General features: G+C 38.2%; 1 protein-coding gene across 2 annotated transcripts in view; it reads left to right on the top strand.

Moving 5' to 3' along the window:
- Positions 1 to 23,132, top strand: part of Wdfy2 (WD repeat and FYVE domain containing 2) — a 154,008-nt gene that overhangs the window by 65,100 nt on the left and 65,776 nt on the right. For both annotated transcript variants that reach the window (XM_015484254.2, XM_015484253.2), the window contains exon 3: positions 9,648 to 9,721. In XM_015484254.2, coding sequence (XP_015339740.1) covers positions 9,648 to 9,721 — 74 coding nt within the window. The remainder of the gene's footprint in view (positions 1 to 9,647; positions 9,722 to 23,132) is intronic.

Here is a 23,132-nt window from a genome sequence, read left to right as displayed (position 1 = left end):
TATATATATATATATATATATATATATATATATGTTTAAATGAACACATGAAAGCCTCATGGGTATATAATGGTAATTTATAAATATGTAGCTATATGTGTATATGTTAGTAGTCCCTCAGACGTTTACTGCATAACCAGTATAGAGGGACACAGATTAGATGCCAGGATTTGTAGATGAACATGGTCAAAATGACTTCTGTAATTTTTCATTGTTGGATGGTTTTTACTACTGTGTACAGATATAAGTAAAAAGGTGATATTCTTCACAATTGCTCAGAAATTACTTATTTTCCTAGGAATTGTGTGCATTCAGATGACATAGTAACTAACTTCTGGGCAAGAATTTAAACTTTGTTTAACTTGAAAATGGCAGTCTTATTGCATAAGAAAAGAAGCTATGTTTTGATCAGAGAACCTGAAATAAAGATTTGAGTTTCCAAAGGATTGCTTTGCAGTCTTTTCTGTTGAAAGGTTTTTTTGTTAAGAGGTTATTCAGTATTATGCTTAAGCAATGTGGTTAGTTACAAATTATGTGGTATTAATTACAAAATAAGTGAAAAGGAAATGGAATAAATCTAGAGGCTATAAAATGGACACCAGAGGCAGATATGACCATGTTGTACATTTATAGTAGTGCATGATAAGTAGTATTCCAAACACAGGAGACAACATTCTACACATTTAAAATATGGCTTGTTTATTTTGTTAGCTAAAATACATTTTAAATAGAGTATTTTTCATGTTCTGGGCAGGAGAAGAGATGTTTGGTAGCTTTGAGAAGAAGTTTAACGAAGGAAAGGAGCAGGAAGCATTGAATGTGAAGGAATGAGTAGTGAAGGCTACTCATAATGAGTGGATGATGGGAGTCAGCCTGAAAGGACTTTGACAAGGTTGAGTGACCTTGGGGGAGTGGCAGGAGAAAGATGAAGTGCAAAGGGATGCCTCAGGGTAAAACTCTAGCACTGCTGTGGGGTTGTCTCCATGGTCTCTTCTGAGCTGCTCCTCCTTCCTGGGGAGGGGAGGAAGGAAGGAAACCTGAGAAACCGGACTTGCCTGGCTGAAGCTGTTTGCCCCTGGCCAGTCTGGTTTTCCCAGGAATTTAGCAGTTGGACCTGGGCAATGCTAGTCTTAGGGCAGACAGGTCCTGTGAACTGGGAACATATAAGCCCAAGAGCTGTGAGACTTTTTTGTACCTAGAGAAACTGATTTTCAGAAAAGGAAGGATGAACTCGGGAGGGAGGACCCTCTGACCTCTGAGGGTGGGAAAGCCCAAGCAGTGATTCCTGAAGGTTTTCTTTTTTATCTTCCTAAACTTCACCCCCATTCCTGGCTGGGTTTCTGCCTTTAAGAGAGAGCCACCTCCTGCTGGGTATGCCCATTTGTGTTTAAGCTGGCACAAGTGAGTTTCCCTTGGTTGTAGCTACAAGTATTTGACTAAGCCCAGCCCTAATTGTACAGACCTCCTAATTCCCATCTGTTAAGTTTTTCCTGGGTCTCTGATCTTTCAGTAGGAAGGACTTGCCATGGGTCCTGTTGGTGCCACTGGGGTGTTGAGCTGTACATAGTCTGGGAAAAGTAAGGGCATGTAAAGAAGAAAGGCAGAAAGTAATATTTTGCCCTCTTTCATTTGTTTGAACAGTTCACCAAACAAATGTTAAACTTTTCCTCCATAACGTGACCTATACCATGGCTATAGTGATTAAATATGGCAGCTTGTTCCTTTGTATTCCTTACAATGTCATGGGGAAGCAGACATTAAATGAGTACCAGCCCTGGTTAGTGATAAAGGTGATGACAGGGAAAGAGGCATGTTAAGGACATGGTCACAAAGATTCCTTGAAGGAGGCCCATTTGAACCCTGATCTCTTTAGAGATATATTTGTTTGTTTGTTTGTTGATTGATTGATGGTGCTGGGGATTAAAAAGGACCCAGAGCCTTGTGCTTGCGAAGCACACACACTACCACTCCCAGCACCTCTGTAGAGAGAATTTGGGATAACTGTTGACTTGTTTTATAGTTTCCTATAAGCTAGCTAATTTTATGGATGAATGAGAAATCCAGGCTTTTCCTTATCAAATATTCTTTCAAAATATCCTTTTGGTGTACCCATATAGTAGCTGCTAATTGCCTATGATAATATCGTCTTACAATCAGCCCACCTGGGCCCCTGCCTGAGCTTGTCAAATGGAGAGGGACCTTCCTCTGGGTGCAGTGTTAAGATTTCAGATGCAGCCATAAATGTGATTATTTGTTCTAGGCTTCTTATAGATAGAATTTCAACTACCACATTTGTATCACACTACAGAGAAAAGGCATGTGAAAAGCACAGGCGTTTCAATTTTCATGGTTGAGATCTTTTAGATTTACTTTACCAACTAGGATTGCAGCTCCTGGTCAGACAAAGAAGAGGCAGGGAGGAATCTGAGGTACAAGCCAGGGTGGCAGGTGGTGGAGGCTGTTCTTATTCTATCAGAGGATTGGGTATCATCTGTGGGCCTTAATTACCAACTTCTCCCCTGGGTATGGAGAATAGGTAAAATCACCTTTGTTGCCAAATATGTAGTGAATAGGAGGCTGTTAGGGGTAAAAGCCTTGGTCTGGGGCATGTTGGACAATTGGAAAACCTCTGTGGGTTCTGTTATTTCCAGATAAGGCAGATAAAATTTACTTGACTCCTAAGCTTTTATGCATTTGCCCCCAAAGCAAATCAGAAGACCTTTTTTCAAAGGTAGTTGCAAATGAATAGGTGCACCAAACATAGTCATGAGGTGTCATGTTTTGGCATTTGTCCAGATCTCTGCTTTGGTCTGGAGGGATGGCATCTGTCCAGTCTGAAGTTGTGATTGGGCCCCTCAGTTTTCACACAAGTGTGGCCACCTTAACCTTGAGTTTTCACCGGAGGTGAACACATCATTTTGAATCATCCGCTTCCCAGTTTTTATCCAAAGCCTGGGAGAGAATGGCTGTGGCAGATAGTGTGAATGTCCACCTAACTTCTGCGTGTTCCCAATCAAGTTAGCATTAGCTTGCTGCAGACTGCCTTTGTTCATTGCATCTCACCTCAACGGACAGGTACAGCCACATGAAATGTGTGTGTATTTTTTTTATTTATTTTTTCTTCTATAATCATGACTTTTTGTTTATTTCTGTTGTTTGGTTTTGTCATATCTGGTTATTTAAAGTGATTTCAAATTCTTTGTGAAATGAGGTAAGGAGTATAATAAATGAATTATATTAGTTAAGATGATTAAGTGAAACTTGAACATGATGAAGTCCATGGTTTATATTAAATTCACTCCAGTCCAAGTGTACTGCTTTAGATTGGAACATTTAAAATAGCTTGTAGGTTAGAACCTGTGCCTAGGTGGGACACTGGAATTTTTTTTTCTACCATTTTGCTGAGTCACTTTGGGCAAGTTCTTTATGTTTGTGCTGCCTTGAGCCCAACAACAGATAAACTGTTCATTTTCTTTATTCTCAAATAACTGTTTGCACAATACTTTTCAAGGCCTGTTGTTTAATCGTATATACTATCATTATTATTAACCCAGAGTTATTCAGAAAAATTGGCTATTTCCTGAGGTTGTAGCTGGGTTGGTTTCCTTTTTCCATTTGTTGGGACTGTAATGTTAAGGTGACAGATGACTTGAAATTGAAGATTTGAAAAATGAAGTTGATTAATATGTTCACATGCTTTTATATATTATATCTGGAATGAAAATGAATTATTTTGTACATACATTTTAAATGTTAATTTTCCCATTAGAGAAGAAAACTTTTATTTTTTTAATTCTATTTTTTTTGGTTCTAATTAATTATACATGACAATAGAATGCATTTTGACACATCATACATACATAAATGGAATATCACTTCTCATTCTTCTGGTTGTACACATATGCACATAGGGTCATAATGGGATGAAAACTTTTGATAATTCTGGATGTGGGAGGTGGTTCCTGTCATTGTTCAACTTTCCCCTCCTTGCCCATCTCTTCTGTTGTGCTGATTTAGTATTTAAAGTTATAAATGTAGCAGTTCTGTTTTTATAAGGTAATTATTGTTTTGGTGACTTTTAAACATCATTAACTCAATTCAAAGTTCCATGGAAGACTGGGGAATCTGTATATGATTGGGAAATGCCTATCCTACTGTTTCAGTTTGTACTTTATTTCAAATAACTCCTTGGTTCCTGGTGGTTGTGAAGTATATTGCTGCATTTATTAGTTTCTTTTTCATAGGGTATATTATGGAACCATTTGCAAACAATTTATATGTGTAAAATTGCATTTTTTAAAACAGTGAGGTAATGATTAATTCTGTATTTACTAAAAACAAAAGGTACCCAAGAAACTTGCTTTTTAATGGAAATGAAGGAAAACAGATTATCCAAAGTAAAAATATGAGATATTAATAATCTGAGTAAGTACAGCATTTATTTAACATACTTTTGTTTGATATTGATCTGGCAGAGCATTACAAAGTGTACTGTAGTTAGATCACTTTATTGTGACTTAAAACTTGCTGGGAGAAAAAGCAACCATTTCTTTTTTAAAAATTTGTTCTTATTAGATATATGACAGTAGAGTGTATTTTGACATATTATACATACATGGAGTGTAACTTCCCATTCTTTTGGTTGTACATGATGTGAAGTTTCACTAGTTGTGCATTCATATATGAACACAGGAAAGTTATGTCTGATTCATTCTACTGTCTTTTCTATTTCCATTCCCCCTCCCTTCCCTTCATATCCCTTTTTCTAATCCAGTGAACTTCTTTCTCCTCACTTATTCATGATGACTTTGTTGATATTACTCAGACTAGATCCAAAAAAAAGGTCAATTTTGGTAGAGTGCATAAAATGTTTGACTTAAATGAAAAATACTTTTTAGTACTAGACCATCAAATTCCTCAATATAAGTATGCTTAATGAAATAAAACATGAGTAGGGTATTGCACATCTAATAAACATTGTGCTAGGACAAATAAGGCTGGATAAAATACTGTCTGTGAATCCAGCCTTTGCTTTGTTTGGGGTGTGTTACTCATTCGAGGTTCAACTGATCCCCTTATTGTGGGATCCTGACATTTAACTTCATCAAGATGCCTTTAATGCTTGAAGTTTTATTCACGGAAGTACCATTGTTTATTTAGTTTTAAAGTTCCAACCAGAACATCTCTGAAGATTAGTGTATCCTGCCAAATAATACCTTTAGCATTGTAAAGCAGACAGTGTGATTGAAATCCAGGACTTAATCTTCCATGAAACTTGTGTTTATTCAAGCAAAGTTCAACTGGTCAGCAAAGGACAAGAATAAATTAGTTATACAATGAAAGAATTAGTGGTATAAACAATAGAAATTAGGAAACTTTTTCCCAATTATTTTGAAAATACCTCCTCTCAACTACATTTATTTATTTATTTGTGTATTTAGAGAGAGAGAGACAGAGAGAGAGAGAATTTTTTAATATTTATTTTGTAGCTTTCGGCAGACACAACATCTTTGTTCGTATGTGGTGCTGAGGATCGAACCCGGGCCGCATGCATGCCAGGCGAGCGCGCTACCGCTTGAGCCACATCCCCAGCCCTACATTTTTTTTTTTTTTTTAAGCAAGGGTAATGGCTTTTTCTTATGCCAATTGTGGGATAACAATATTAGAAACACAAGTCACTTTTTCTCCAATCCATTTCATTATTGACTTGTCAATGTTGGTCTCTTGAGTCTTTTATGTCTAGGGTTCTTGTCTCTTGAGGATTTTCCTCCTTCAAATTATGTGAGCATTAATATAATCACCTATACTGGAGCTTCTCTTTGTTTTAGTTTTCCCTGAACTTAAAGCTGAATGCATGGCTTACATTACAAAGATTTCATTTTAAAACTTACTCAAATGTTACCAAAGTGTTTAAAGGTGAGACTATGATAGGCCATGAAAGTCTAAAGTCCTGATACTAATAGAAGAGAATAAGAGGTCCCAGTACACACAGACCTGTACACATTGCTTTCTTTCTTTCTTTTTATAATATTTTTAGTTTTAGATGGACACAATACCTTTATTTATTTTTATATGATTCTGAGGACCAAATCCAGTGCCTTACGCATGGCAAGAGCTGTACTACTGAACTACAACCCTAGCCCTTTCTTTTTCTTTTTTTCTTTTTAATACCTTTTGTTATCTTGCTTCCTAAAATTTTGCCAGACACTCCCTTTGGTTATTTCAGACCAAAACAGAAAAGGTCGATGGCAAATCTTTTTCAGATGTGTGGAAAATTAATTCTATACTATTTTCTTGAGAAATTGTGACCATTACCACCCCTACTACATGTTTTTATAAAACTGTTGGGGGGGGGGGGAGTAGGAAGCAAAACCAGTGGCAAGTCCTTGAATTTCAGTTATTTGGTTAATGCAGGAGAAGTCAGGCCATCTGCATATGACATGGTATACCTGGGAGGCGTTAACAGATGGGATCACCCCATAGAGCTTACTTGGTATGCTTATCCTCACTGGGAAAGTTAAAAATGCCATGGAAGGAATGAGTATATCTTCTGGATTGTGTCATGTTGTATTTATGTCATCTAGAGCTCAGGGTTGTGATTTAGATTGAGGAAGTCAGCAGAGGGACACTGTGTTATAATTTTTCAGTTATGATCAGCCACTTCACTCTTTGGAGAAAGCATTTTTAAGGTGAGCAAATAGAACAGTTGCCCAGCCAGTTCATCTCTAAGTTGCACTTTAGCCATGAGATTAGTTATTTCTGTATTGCCTTATGAATTAATAGTTTTATAGCATTTGAAGCAGACTTTAGTAAAGTGTCACATGTTTGCAAACTATAACAACTTATTATACCTAAATCATATTTTATTTGTTTCCACCTTATTCTTCCTGCCCAAAGTTCCTGTTACCATTTGACCATTACTACTTTTACTCTGTCTCATTATCCTTTCCCAGTTTTGTCCCTTTGATGTTTGTCTTGCATGGCTAGGAGTTTTATAAAGCACTAGCCTTTACAAAAGAGATGGATTTTTTGCGGTAATCTCTGTACTCCTCTCACCCCCAAATAAAAGATTTACTGTAGTTAACAAATTTAGGCTTCAGAATTCTTTTGAGACCATTTGTTGCCTGGCCCTGCCAGGGCTTATGGGTATCCAACTCAAGGTTTGTTCCTGTGGTAATATCTCAGTTGAGAAATCATTGAGGAGCATCAGGCTCAGATACCCAAAGCCTTTCCTTCCCCCCTCCCCCACCTCTCTCTTTCTCTCTCTCTCTCTCTCCCTCTCTCTCCTCTACCCCAGGTTTGCCTGATGTTTCCCCATAATACTTCTTTGAAGGGTGGCTGTGCCTTAGGGCATCTGGCAGCTAATGCTATCAGCTCTGGAACATCTTAGGTTCAGGCACATGGGTTATAGAATTTCGGTTAAGATTTCTTTATAATTGCATTTACAAACAACAGGGCTTTTGAATTCTGGTAGTATTTCTTCCTATACATAAAGTGATTTGAACTAAGAAGATGAAATTGAGTCATACAGTTCTTACATGTAGTTGGTATCACAGTCTAAATTTCTTGATGGCAACGGGAATACCTTATGTATCATTGTATCACATGCCTGGAACATAGTGAGCATTCTAAATTTTTGTTGAGTAACAAATGGGGGAATAACAGGAATAAAAAATGGCAATATAAATTTAAGAATAGCTTATGCAGTGTTGTAAAAACGTCTTTTAAATGATGTTTAGGAATCAGTGGATCCTCTGTGGCATGACCATACATGACCTCTTAAGGAATTCACAAGAACATACTTATAGAAGGTCAGGTGGACAGCTAAATGATAAGGTTTGTTCCTGTGGTAGTATCTCAGTTGAGAAATCATTGATAAATGATAAGGTTGTTCTTGGCTAGCATGCCGCTCCTTGGGGCTACAGTCAGATTTTCTTCATATGCTCATGCTTAAATCATAATAAATAATTAGATATTTAAAATTAATTTTAATAAGAACAACAAAGTGACAAGATTAAAGACAGTGTTAAAGAAAAATTTTTTGAAAAAAAGTATGAGGCTTAGTTTTACTACATATTTTTTATGTGTGTGCATAATTCATATAGCTGTATTAACAATATATTTTTTCTTGTTTTTTTTTCCAGCTAACATGGTAATTTTCCATGCAATCAATATATTTTAATTCTGCACACATATGAGATTATGCAACCTGGCATCTTAGCATTTGTGTAGAAATTTTGCCAAATTATTTATATAGGCTAAGGGTGAATAAGACTGAATTTCTTAGGTTAGTACATTAAATATCATTTGATTGCTTTTTTTTGGCAGTATACTTTTGGGAATCTGGTTTTATTTTGTGGCTAAACAGAAAGAAGATAGTCCATACTGGTGGGAGTTTTAGGGAATTTTTTTTCTTAAATGTATGTTTCTGTTTTCTGAGTATGTCATGGTTGAAATTAGAAAAATGTAAATTATTTATGCAGCTGAGGAGATTCTTTATGTTGTTAATTTGTTCAGGGCCCTTTTATAGAAAAAAATGTTACTAAGTGATGTGTTTACTAGGTGAAGTGAGTCTTTCAACAGAACTTGAAGTTCTTTTATAGTTCGATATTTCTAGACGAGTGTTTGAAAATGGCACTGTTTATTTGAATTATGTCTTTGAACCTTCTCCAACTTTTTTTTTTCTGTGTGACCTGGATGAGACATCTAATCATAACTGAAAAAGTAGAGATAAAAAAATTTGGTGTTGTATTATGATTATATTGATAAGTTCATATTCCATAGGGCTACTGTGAATAGAGGGAGCATTTAAAAATTGTGTTGGGCTCTTTTGAACAACTTTTTCAGTGTGGGGTAAATTGTTAAGAATCCCCCATTCTTAGGAGGAAGTGTAGATAAAGACGACAGGGACCTAGAAGCTATGTAGTATGTCCTTATTGATTACAGGTTTCTTCTGAGCATAGGACTTAGTAGACATAGGCATTTGGTCTTGTGGATCAGGGAGTCCCAGCCCAGGACTGGGTGTGCTGACTCATCTGGTGTTTTTCCTGCAGTGCCTAGCCCTGTGTTGATTGGGTGGGTTTTTTTTTAGCTTGAGAAAGATCTGTCATCATTTTCAACTAGCAGCTTCCACCAAACCTCCTGACTGCAAAGAGTAGAAGACTTGTTAGTTCCCTTGCCCTATATCATTGATAAATCAAATATAGATTTATGTGTGTATATATGTGTGGGCATGGAGGGCTGGGAGTAAGATCTTTCTATTCAGAAAGAGTGGGTTATTTCTATTGAAGATGGGGTTTGAGTGGAAGAGAGAGAGAGCCGTGATTGAAGGCTTACACAGAACAAAGTATTGTTAATCTAGTGGAGCAAATTTAGACTGAATACTGACAGTGCAAGCAGAGACCAGGCCCTTGGGAACTTGTCCAGCTTGAGAATGTCTTACTTGCTATAATCATTAAAAGGACAACTTAAAAAACTAGGGATTGGTTGTAAAATTACTGTATAGTTTTGGTGAGTGGGAGTTAAATGAATTATTTCAGAAAATAGTGGGAAAAAAATAGCCACACATCCTTAGCTAGAGTTAGGCACTCCTGAATCAATGAGAACCGTCATTTTGTTAATTTCATCAACATGTTCATTTCTTTCAGCTCCATGTTCATGCATGTCTTTTAACCCGGAAACCAGAAGACTGTCCATAGGTCTAGACAATGGTACAATCTCAGTAAGTACACATAAATAAGATTTCCAGTTGAAATACTTCCCTTCCTGTGGAGTATGTATATGTATTGTGATGAGAGTTATTTCTTAGTTTTTTTCAAATTAACAGAATCATTTTCTTGCTAAGTAAAATGGAAATTACAGTGAAGCATGTTATGGTGAAGGAAGTGATTCTACATAGGGAGAGCTGTCATCAGTCTACTGACATGCTGACGAAGCTCAGCATGACCTATCACACGTACAGTAGCCAGGCTAGGGAAGTTCGGAGGCAGATGAGTGAGCTGCATGAGTCTGCCTTACTAAGAGCAAGCTGAGATACTGAACTTTGATCAGATGATTAAACATGGTGTTAACTTTCCCACACAAGCAACAGAACCCAAGAGAAATGTCTTTTTTTTTTTTTTTAACATCTGCATGTCTGATCTTGTCTTTGATACTCTGTGTTCTCCTCCTTCTATTTCCTGATTTCCCAGCTCCCTCTAGCACGTGAATAGAATTCTGTAAATTTGTATGAATTTGTCAGGAAAGCACAGAATCTAGGTTTTAGTCTGTAGGATAGATCCAGATTAAATATCAGACCCTTTGATTGTAGATCTTGAGGGAATTGAAGTGATTAGAGATTGGAATTTCAAGTTTTATCTACCTTCTTAATCTGACTTACTGAGTTTTAAGTAGTAAAAAGTCTGCTCTGTACATTCTCTATTTGATTAGCATTGCTTTTAGTCCCAGGCAAGAGAGGCTGTACTTTGGGACTTGTGAATGAGAAAGCACTACTCTGGCCACACGTGCCCCCAGCATGAAAGGCCTGAGGGCCTGAGGGGTATGACCAGCCTGAGCCTCACTCCCTCTCTCCCTGCATCCTCTGTGCACTGAGACTGTGGAATTTTCTGCCCTCAAATAGCTCAGAGCTCCTTCCAACATCTTCCTGGGCCTTTTCCCTGGGTTGGTCCTTAGGAAGGTAAAACCAGTGAGTATATCCTTAGTTCTGAGGAGTGCCTAAAGGGGAGCAGTTTGAGGTCGTAGGATGGTCACACGTGTATGTAGGGCCCCTCAAGATGTTGACAGAACTTGGGAAAGGGAAGAGCAGAGGGCAGGTTGGCCACAGTGATGCAGAACTTCAAAGAATCTAAGAAACTGTATTGTCAGGTAATTGAAGGTCTGTTTGTCAGTGTTAGAGATGAGGCCACATGTTATTTAATGGTCTAACTTAATAACCCTCTAATTTTTCTTTTTTGGCACTGGGGATTGAATCCAGGCCTCACACATCCTTAGGCAAGTGCTTGGCCAGTGAGCTATTTTCCCAGCCCTTTTTGTTTTTTATTTTGAGGGTCTTGTTAAATTGCCTAGGCTATATTTGAACCAATGATCTTCCTACCTCAACCTCCCAAGTAACTGAGATGACAGTGTTCGCCACTGTGCATGGCTTAGACATATGAAATATGGGCTTCCATTTGTAGTCTTAATCCTAGTCCCTATCAGTGTTAAAGATAGGCCTGAAATTTTCTGACCTTTGGTCAAAACATTTGTGGAGTGGCCTTTATGGAAATATTGGACAATATTGTATATAGGAGCCTCTTGGCAAATATTTATGGAATTTCCGTAATATCCAATGCATTTGGTAGGTCAAATTTCCATATGCATTTGGTAGTTAAGGGAAGATATAATATCTACCTTTATATACTTTAAGAAGAGCCATTTTTTAAAGGAGGGATGTGTTATTTATAGGATAAATTCATTTTTAAAAGATTAGAGGAAACCGGGCATGGTGACATTTGTCTGTAATCTCAGTAATTTGGGAGGCTGAGACAGGAGGATTGCAAGTTGGAGGCCAGCCCAGGCAACTTAGCAACCTGGGCAACACTGTCTCAAAATAAAAACTTTAAAAAGGACTGAGGATGTAGCTCAGTGATAGAGTACTTGCCTAGCATATGTGAAGGTCTGGGTCTAATCCTCAGTACCACAAAACAATAGATAAATAAATAAATATTAAAGGGATTGGATTGTTCAATTTACTAAAGTATTCTTTACAAAGGAAATCTGAAAAGATAAGCTGAGATTCATGAATTACCTAACAGTTCATAGAATCATGTGTATAACATTCATTGTCCCTGAAAAGACTTAGATGCATATTTCATATGGGTGGTTCTTTGCACTTTTGAAATATTGGTGATTAGTGGGAGCTGATAAATGAAGGCAAGATAGGAAACCAAAGCAAGTGATGGAGAGTTCTAGCTGTTTATTGTTTAGAAGAGGAGAAACCATCTTAGCCATTATTCCTTTTAGTAAATGAAACTGCCAGAGAGCTGGAGCGTCTGTTAGGTACAGGGACTTGGTCATTTCCCTGGCTGTTAGAACAGTCGAGATACTAAACCTCACTGTACTTTGATCTTTCAAAAAGGATTGTGGCCCTGGTTTGTATAAGATAATTTCCTTAAAAGTGCCTCCTTTATGTTATTGAAGAAAATGAATTGTACACCCTATCTGAGGAATTGTAAAGAGCTCTGAGTTAAGGGAAGATACATTGAGAGAACAGCATGTTTAACATTCAAGATTCTCATTGATCACTATAATAACACGTTCTTTGCTGAAAATAGACTTTCAGCTGTTAATAGTTTACTTTCTAGACATGAAGCAATCCTGCTTCAGAGACTATACATTCTGTTTCCTGAATATAGCAAATTTGAAGAAGAAATACTGGTTAAATCTTTTAAATAAAGAAAAGACACAACCAGAAAGTAAATCCATGTTTCACTTTATTTTGCTAAATACAAAACATATTGTGAAACCTTTGAATGACAATTCAAATTAGGTTACTGAGTAATGAATTACAGATAAAGTAGAGATAACAAATGTACCTACTCTTTAAAAAGATCTTGGCCACAGGGAAGGAGAGGATGAGCCCTGGAACTAGTCTGGAGAGGAGACAAATAGCAAGAAAGTACACAAGAATTTGGAGAATTAGCTATGGGCAAGAATAAGGGCAATTTTGAAATAGAAGGGAAAGAGACAAACATTCAGTTTTTACATGTAGAAGAATACCTTTGCCCTCATGAAGTAGCAGATGAGATCACCTACAGAGAAGAGCTTAAAAATAAAGAGTCTATTTTCATACCATATCTTTTGCTTTTTCTGATTATGTCGCTCGGAATTCTCTTCTTGGTCTACAAAGTCCTTGTTATCTTCTGAGGCCTCATTCAACTGGTATTTTTCCTATTTTATTTTATTTTAGGCATATGATTCCTATACCCTACTGATTAAAATTAATCACATATATTATTCAGTAGGTTAGCTATTTGATTGCTTATTTAATTTCTGCTTTGAAATGTTTTCAAGTCTGCCTCTTCTATTAAAGTGTTGAATGTTAAGGATTTGGCCAGTCTTTTTATTAGTGTGTGTGAGTGTGTGTGTGTGTGTGTGTGTGTGTGTGTGTGGTGCTGGGGATTGAACGCAGGGCCTTATGCATGCAAGGCAAGCACTCTACCAGCTGAGCTATATCTCCAGTCCATTAATCTCTTCTTCAGCAGATCTTAGTGTGATTCCTTATATGAATTAGGGATTCAATGAATAATTTGTCTCAAATAAATTTACTGACTAGAGTACAAACTCTATTATGATTTATATAGTTAGTTGTAACAAGCACCTGCTTAAATTCCAAGATAGTGTATTATTATAATTCTATTACTACATAAATATTTTTCAAATGGAAAAGTTGTACCAGTAGTTTAATTCATCTTGAGTTTTCTGAAATGTCTTGTATCCATATTGAAAGCACTCAAATTATGCTACTATTCATGCCTAAGCAGGACTTTAAAATTTTCTAGCCAACCAACAATATCTAAATATCAATGGTGTACAAAAGGTGAAGCTCAGTTCTAACATGGTGTGGCTCTTGGATTTATGATACAGTGGAGGAAACCTTAAAAATGAAGTATGAATAAATAACCGTAAACAAACAACAGTGCACTAATACTGAGCATGATGTTGGCAGCATAGTAAGGTGAGAGGAGAGAGGAAATGGAGGTCTGGGATAGCTCTCTGGAGACTGGATGTGAGCTGGATTTAGAAGAAGGGCTATGATTTGATTAGCTAAAGAGAGGAAGGTAAGGTATTTCAGGCAAAATTGCTGACATGGGAGAAAAAACATGGAGGTAAAAAGGGCAAGGAATGCTTGGAGAGAAGCCAACCCATGTGGAAATAGGATTCATGGAATATTGTGAAAGCCTTGACTCAGGATGAGTGGATAGCATTGTGTAAGGAACGAGACCCCTAATGTGGTTCCTAATGTGGAAGAGTCTCTCCACTCCACCCCAAGACTTTCTGCTATGTTTAGAGGGGATAATTAACTGGAGAAGAAATGTCAACATAGAAATAAAGAGTTTCTATTATCTTCAGAGCTGTTCTTATCACCTGAGACCAGGATTTTAAACTCAAGATGTTTTATATTCGGAAAGCTCAAGATATTACAATAGTTATAATAATCCTAATACCCAGTAGTTCCCTCTTATACACAGTTCCACTTCCTAAGGTTTCAATTACCTGTGACTTACTGTGGTCCAAAAATATAAAATAGAAATTCCATAAATAAATAATTCATAAGTTTTAAATAACTTTTGTTTTTTGAGGTACTGGGGCTCAAAACTTAATTTTCACCAATCCTACTGGATAGTCATAGAGATGTTTATGTGTTCATCTTTATGAATATATGTTTTCTTCTCCATCATATGGAGCCAAAATTTTATTAATGTCTTGCCAAAATAAATTTATAGTCATTGAAGAGTTTGTGAACACATCCTTGAAATAATAAAATTTCTCCCTTCCCTGACAATTACTTTTATGTGTGTGTTAGTTGAAGCTTGAGACGAGTAGAAAAGATTCATCTATGTAATAGTTAACATTCAAAACAGAGATTATTGTATAAAAATAAATGTTATTGATCAAGTGTGGATTTGTTGTTGTTTTGATCGCTCTTATGATTTTTATACTCATAACATATATATTTCTGTTAGTTCACCTAGGTTATCCAAGGGAATGAGAACTAAACGTTTCTTGAACATTTACCATGGGGCACTCTGGGTTGCCTCATTCCAGCTTCACAATTGTCCTGTGATGTAGGTGGGGTGTGTCTCAGAGAACGAAACTGAGGCCTGGAGAATTTATAGGGCTTCACCAGCCTATTAGCTAAAATAAACAGCCAGCTGACATGGGAACTCTGTATGTCTTGAAGCCTAGATATGCTCCTCACTTTAGGGGTCTCTTTTCTTCTTAGAATGGACTACTGTGTCTGCTTCAGTTTTGGGTCCTAAGGGGACCTCTATATATGCTTTGTTAACATGATCAGCTAAATGGAGAAAAGATATTTCAATTCATCTTCAGGGTGTGTAAAACAAAATTAAGCATTATGCCAGCAGAATTTTACTATATATGCTCAACATATGACACAGTATGAACAGATCCTGGTTTAAATGACTGGTTTTGACATATAGAAGAATTTGCCATCCATTTTCTGCTTCTTGAAATTCATACTCAGAGATACAGTAAGCAGTCATGTAGGACTGGAGGTAGAACATTTGCTTAGCATATGAAAGATCCTGGCTTTCATCCCTAGGACCACAAATAAATAAATAGAGAGAGAGACCTAAGTAGAAACATAATGTGTTCAGGACAGTTTGTGAGACACTAAAATATGCTACTAATAAGCCATCGCCTCTTGGGCTGGGGTTGTAGCTCAGTGGTAAAGCGCTTGCCTCTCATGTGGGGGGCACTGGGTTCGATTCTCAACACCACATGTAAATAAATAAATAAAGGTCCATCAACAACTAAAAAAATTTTTTTTAAAAATAAGCCATCGCCTCTTTTTCTTTGAAGACTAGAAATCTGATGAACTTTTGGCATTATTGAGGGAATATACCTTCTCACATTTATTATCATTTAGAGGTGCATGTTTTGCTGATTAAATGAACACCTTAATAAGAGTATCACTCTCTTTTCATGTATTTCACCACAGTGGTATTCTTAGATGAAATGGTCTGAAATTGTGTCATGGGGAACTCAAAATGGTCCATCTTGTCAGAGTCTCATAGGCAGGGAATCATATCACAGATGACAGAAGGTACTTACTCAAGCAGAGAGTCTCTTGACGTAACCGCGAAGCAAAAGTGCCCCCACTCAAGCAGTTTCAAGTGAAAGGGATATAGTTTCTCTGAGAGTTTTTCAAATAAAAAGGAGAAATTACCTCTTTGAAAACACAATATTTAACATCGTCTAGAAGGAAATTCAAGCATCTTCAGAGATGTTCTTATCACCTGGGACCAGGATTTTAAACTCAAGAGTGTTTTATTATATTCAGAAAGTTCAAGATATTACAATATTTATAACAATCCTAATACCCAGTAGTCTCTTCTTACCCGGTTTCACTTCCTAAGGTTTCAATTACCTATGATTTACTGTGGTCCAAAAATATAAAATAGAAATTCCATAAATTAACAATTCATAAGTTTTAAATAATTTTTTTTTTCCGTACTGGGGCTCAAAACCAGGGCCTTGTGTATGCTAAGCAAGCACTCTACACTGAGCTAAACCCCTCAGCCATTGAATAACTTTTATTATAGTAGATTGTTAAAATTGTTTTATTATTAATTATTGTTGTTAATCTCTTCCTGTGCCTACTTATAAGCTATACTTTATCCTAGATATGTATGTATAGGAATGAACATAGTATACAAGGTTCAGTACAATCTTCTTTTAAAGGCACCTACTGGGGGTCTTGGAAAGTTCCTCCTATAGATAGGAAGGACTACTGCATTTCCACAGGAGCAATCAGTACCTGGTAAATTAGTTTTCTAGGGTTGCTATAACAAAGTACCACACACTGGGTGGCTTCAAATAACAGAATTTATTTCCCACAGTTCTAGAGTCTAAAAGTCTGAAATCAAGATTTGGACAGACCATGCTCATATGGAAGCCCATAAGGGAGATTCCTCTCTTGCTTTTTTCCCAGTTCTGATAGTTGCTGGCAGTACTTGGTGTTCCTTGACTTGTAGTTGCTTCAATCCAGTCTTCATGTGCATCTTTACATTGCCTTCCCTCTGTGTTTATGTGGCTTTCTTATGAGGACACTAGTTGTTGGATTTAGGGCCCCCTAATTCAACATGACCTCATCTTAACTTGTTGTACCCATCTTCAAAATTTTTCCAAATAAGGTCGTATTCTCAGATTCCAAGTGGATATGAATATTGGATTTATCCAGTTGACATTTGTAAGTTCTCATCATGTTTGGTCAATGCAGCATTTAGCCCACTATTTGCTATTTCTTTCTGAAATAGTCCCTTTTTGTTAAGTCATCATCATGTTTGACTTCCCGGTAGCATTTAACACTATTCATTGTTTCTGAAATAGTTTCTTTTTAAATGTCCATGATAATACTTTTCCTGATTTTCTTCCTGTTTTCTGTTTCTATCACAGAATGTTCTTTAACCCCCTCTGGTTCAGTATTGAAGTTTCTCCACATTTGCTCTTCGACCCTTGCTTCTTTTCTCTGTAGGCAGTCTCATCCATGTCATGGTTTAACTTGCTACATATATGACAATAAAATTTTTTTTTTTAAGAGAGAGAGATTTTTTAAATATTTATTTATTTATTTATTTATTTTAGTTCTCGGCAGACACAACATCTTTGTTTGTATGTGGTGCTGAGGATGGAACCTGGACCGCACGCATGCCAGGCGAGCGCGCTAAAGCTTGAGCCACATCCCCAGCCCAATAAAAAAATTTTTTTTTTTTTAATCTCTATCTAGACCTTTTCTCCGAGGTTCTAACTTTCTTATTTTTTTTCTAACTTTCTTTTTAATATTTTTTATTGAATGTCTTCAAGGGACCTCAAAATAAGTCCAAAATCAGCCTCATATTCCTCCCCACTACCTAGTCGTTCTCAGTGTTCCTGCTTTGGTAACTGGAATCATTGTCTGTCCTGTTGTACAAGCCAAGGATCTTTGGAGTCATCATTCCTCCTCAGTTGTATCTAGTTTATCACTTACTGATTTTTAACTCTTAAGTTCCTTTCAGCTTCTATCCCTTCTTCTTCGTCCTCCTCCTTCTCCCCACTTTCCATCACAATCGCCCCCATTATTCTGCTCCATAATCTCTTCCTTGGATTCCTCAGTTGCTCCTCTCACTTATCAGTTCACATGCATCCTTCCCCCTCCAGTCTGCTTTCTGTATTGGAATTAAAAGGATCTTTTCAAAATACAAATTTTAACCTTGTCATGTCCCCTGGGAAAACCTGTATAGTGGCTTCTCACTTGCTGTTAGTACACAAGCCAAAATTCTCTGGCCCTGCCCACCTTGCAGCCTTGTTCTGGACAGTGCCTTTTCTCTTGGAATTTTACCTTATCAGCTCTTTCCATCCCTTCTAGTCAACATGAGCCTTCTTTTCACAGGGCCTTTAGCATTGCTGCTAAAGCAATTTGCAGCTTTGCAAATTATGTGGCCTGTGCCTTGGATATGCTTCTGTCTTTTCTTTGCCGACTTAACTCTTAGTCTTCATATCTCAATTTATTTTCTATTTCCTTGGGGAAGTCTTCCCTGATCTTCCAGCAACTTAGTCCCTGGATTAAAAGTGTTCTTAGCTGAATGCTGCTTCTTTGTAGCATTTTCATAGTGCAATTTGTGGTCATTGGGGCACTTATTTGACTCATGCATATATTAAGGATAAGCTCCACAAGGCAGAGACTACTTCTGCTTGACTTGCTGTTACATGTCTGGTGCCAGTACAGTGTCCATGCATTTTATGTTCTCTGTGAACATTTATAGATTGAATTAATGAGTGAGTGAGTGAGTAAGTGAATAATTCAGTAGTAAGATGATAGCTGATAAAGGTTAGGAGCACAATTTCTGGGATCAGACTGCCTGAGTTAAATCACAGCACTGTCCCCCTGAAACTGACACACTGGGCAGTTTGCTTTACTGTGTCTCAGTCTCTTTACCTATACAGTGGGGATAATAATAATATCCATTTTATAGAGTTGTTTTAAGGATTATTGTACATAATACATGTAAAGCTTCTAGAACAACCTGTATGTGTCATTGCTGCGTAAATATTAGCTCTTGTCAATGTCACCAGCAGCATCAATCTCTGTTAATTGTATCCAGGAAGCCTCAAAATCTATGTCATACAGATTTAGTAGGCAAGTTCCAAGGGGAAGAAACATTTTAGTGGTGGCATATTCCATTAGATGATTCACCTTATTTCTGTTTTTCTCAGTCTTTGCTACCTCATCACAGTAATTGTCATGTAATTTGAAAAACATGGGCTGTAAAAACATTTGTATTTTTCTGCAGAAGAGTTTCTTATCCAACTTGTTGCTGTTTTAATCATCACCTTCCAGAAGAGAGATGGGCTTGGAAAGAAATACAGATTACTAAAGATATTATGAATGGACAATTGGAGAAGATGTGGCACATTTCTAATCACAGTGATTCCCTTGCTCTAGTGGGTTGAGAGAATAGAAGTGGGAAAGCTTACCAGCCATCAAGGATTATATTTCTGTTGCTTTAGGAATCTGTAGTTGATAGGCTAATACCAGGAGAGCTCTGTGGTCCTACATTTATTTTTCAATAATAGGAACCATAAGTCTTTTAATTATTCCTGTCCAAATATTTAAGAATATCTCTGTATTTGTAAATATGTTAGCTAATTTTTATGCTGATATAATACCTTCCACAAACTAGAGCCAGGCCTTGGTTCTCATGTCACTCTCATTTAGATTATAGGGCTCAGAACCCAGATGGGCTGGTGTGGCATTTCCAAGTTAATCACCTTCAGAGGCATTCCTCTCAGGACAACCTCGACAACAGCTCTCCCAAGAGCCATCTGACATTTATTCTTTTGCTGTGAAGTTTGAGAACCCACTAGAGCCAGAACATGTAAAGTAAGCAGTTGTCTTTGGTAGCCCCGGTGGTTGCTGAGTTGCCATCGCTTGGCATTGGGATCTGAGACAATGTTGGAAAATTCTTGTCCCCTGGCCAGCTAGAAGCTTATGTTAGCAGAGAGGGGATGGTAGTAGGTCTGCATTGGTCCCTAGGACTCAGTGCTGGCCCTGTGTGTCTTTGATTGCACTCTGATGCTGCAGTGACCCCGGGTGGTGGTAACCAGAGTACTTCTCTTTTCTAAGGTACCTGTCCCTCTTGTTTGTGTCCTTCTCCCCCTGTGCTGCTCTGCAGGCTCCATGCCCCACTCATCTCCAGCTTCAACCTATTACAGATGGAGGAGTAAAAGAGCTCTTCTCAGTTATCAATGATAACTTTTTTTTAGCTACATACTCAAGTGGTGTAGGAAGAAAACTATCAGTATTGACCTCAAGCTCATTGGAGCAAATCACGCAGTCGCAGATCACTGCTTACCACATTGACAGGGAGAACAGCACAGCTATCCATCAGCAGCAAGCACACAGGTCGAGCTGGCCTCCTGGATGGAGAGAAGTCAAAACCTAAGGGCAGTATCTTTAGCCCAGAACTTTTCTGATTTGGGAGTGGAAAGAAAGGAGCTGGAAAGGCACCACCCAGCATGTTGAGTGAAGTGATAGCTGGATATTTGGTGTGATTGTCTCAATTTCTGAATTCCCTTCAGATTTCCCTGCTGGCCTCTCCTTCTCTGAAGAGCCTTGGATGTGATGCTCCCCTCCGTGCAGCCCGGCTGCTGTCTACTCTTTCTTGGTGATCTACCCTGGGGCTGAGGACATTGGCTAGTCCTGAGATTTGAGTCAGAAGTATTATAATGTTCTGTTTTTCTGCAATAATTATCTGATACCTCCAGTTCTCTGAACTGTGACCCATTCTGACCTCTTGAGCCTGAGACTCATATTCCACCTGCTTACTTGGTATTTCTGAAATGCCTCTGATCTAGGAGATTCTAATTAGAAAATTTTCCCTCAACATATGCCTTTGTCCTGTGTTCCTTCAGTAAATGGCATCACTGAGTAGCTCCAATCAGAAATATGATCCACATTTTCCCTCAGCCTCAGAACTGTCTCCAGTCTGTATCCCTTTTTGTCTCTGCCCACTAGACATTTTAAAATTTCCATCCCTTGCAGCTTTTGCTTGGACCATTGCCCTAGACTGGCCCTACTTTCTATTGTCTCTATTTTTTTCCAGCTACTCTGCCATCAGATATCCAGAATTCTGGTGTAATTATGCTACTCCACTGTGGGTAGACTCTCAACAACTTTCGAGAGGACAAAGTCCAAAGCCCTTAATTCCTTCCCCCTTTGTCTGCCTCATCTATCACAGCTCTTACCAAATAACAGACTTACTGTTTGGTTGGCCCATCCTGGCCTGTGTATGTGAGTCTCGCTGAATGAATAGTGTTAGCTCTCACTGACCTGCTCCCTGGAACTTCTGCTTTTAAGAGTGACCCATAAGCCCAAATCCCATTCCTGTGAGAAGCCTGTCCTCTCTAGGGCAGGGTTTTTCTTTTTCCTTTTCTTGTTCTGTCGTGCTGCTAGGCAAACTCTCTACCACTGAGCTGAGAGGAGGCTCTTATAAGGCTTCTCAGAGTAGTGGGTTCATATTTCTTCTTTAGTATTTATATGATAATTACTGATTTAGATATATACTTCACTTATATATTTGTATATTAAAAAAGACATCCCTGAGAGTGTTTGGTGAACAGGAGGAATTTGGTAAGTGCCAGCCGGACGGAGCAACTTGAAGGTAGGAAGCATGTGGTGTTCACTGGCATTTTCCATACCCAGTAGAGAGCCCCAGGAAGAGTGGAACTTTGGTGATGTCTTTTTGAAAGAATAAATGAGTGTCATTTGTTTCCATCCGTTAGTTCTTCCTTCCACCTTCATTCTTGAAAATCTGGTCACCCTGCTCACACAGCCCTTGTTTCTGCCAACTCTGACGAGGAGGAACCAGTTGTCTCCCTCTTTTCCCTCCTCACTTTACTAACTGGCTTTTACTCACAGTTCCTGAGAGAAACCATTATTAATATGCTTTGCCTTCCTATAGAAGGGGCGGGTGTCAGGTGGTTGACATGTGAGTTTTCCTTCTAGGGAAGTCTGCATCTGCTCTCCAGCTCTGCCATCTTTTGGTTAGATGATCAAGGACAAGATGGCTGACTTTGCTTAAGCCTCAGCTTATTGTGTCAACTGAGAATAATAGTGGGTGAGATTGTGGTGGGGATGTGCAAGTGCCTTACCTGAAGGTCTTGGCTCCCAGTGAGCTGAATTGGAAGAAGGGGGCAAAGGTCACTTCCCGGCCATGCTCCTGTTCAGCCAGTATACATCAATTGCTGTTATCTGTGGCTGGTGGCTCTTCTTATTGGTCAGTGTCTGTGGCAGACCAGTTGGTCCTTCTTCCTGGTTCCAGACTATAATAACAGGGGTCATGATGGGGGCATTAGTGGTGTGTGGTGCTTAGGCTTATCTCTCAGGTGTGTTGTAATATATTGTTGTCTGGATTCTCTGATAAGTGTAGTGACCTCAGAATTTCACTGTAATATTTTCCTTTGCTCATGAAAATTCAATGAGACATTCTCTCAGGTTTCAATATCATTTTGAGGGTTTTTTTTTTTTTTTTTTAAAGGTTTGTGTGAATCAGAAGAGCAGTGGATAAAAAAATCAAAAGAGACCCAAGTTTTCAGCCTGGGCGGGGCAGAGGTAACCTTGGAATATATCCCTGAGTGTCCTTGAGCTGGATAGTTCAAGAAAATTGTCCTTAAGATTCTGAAATTTGCCAGAGTTAGTCTTGGAAGTGGCTGTATCCAAAGGAACACGTCTTTTCTCTTTTACCCTCTTCTATTGTCTTGAGAGAGATATTGTTGAAAAGCCAGCTGCATCTGTGTCGGGGAGTTTGGGGGGTGAGAGAACACAGAAACATCGAAGAGAAAAGACGTATAAACCTTGAAGCACCCGGGCAGACTAGAGGGGTAGCCGCCAGACAGTTAGGCAGTTTATATGTGGAGAAACCTTGAAATTAATGGTTCACTGTTTTGCATGTAAAACTAAATTTGAGGGAGAATTTGTAGAAAATGCTGTTTGCCAGCTTTCCATCACTTGACAAAGTACCTGAAAGAATCAACTTTAAAAGGAAAAGTTCCTTTTGACTTACAGTTTTGGAGGTTTCAGTGCATGGTGGCCTTGTTGGTTTGGGCCTGTGGAAACACATATTTCATGGTATATCATGGCAGGAGCATGTGGCAAGCAGCCTGTTTACCTCATAGTGGCCTGGAAGCACAAAGAGACACAGGAAGAGGCTGGTCCCAATAGCCCCTTCAAGGACATGCCCCCAGTGACCTAATTTCCCTCTGCTAGGTCCCATTTCCTGGAGGTTTCACTAATAATGCCACCCTGGGGACTAAGCCTTTAACATGTGGGTCTTTGGGCAGGGGGCATTCAGAATTCAAACTATAGAAATTTG

The sequence above is a fragment of the Marmota marmota genome, unplaced genomic scaffold (assembly GCF_001458135.2).
Source record: "Marmota marmota marmota unplaced genomic scaffold, marMar, whole genome shotgun sequence".
Taxonomy (NCBI): Eukaryota; Metazoa; Chordata; class Mammalia; order Rodentia; family Sciuridae; genus Marmota; species Marmota marmota.
This window is presented reverse-complemented; position numbering and strand designations above follow the sequence as displayed.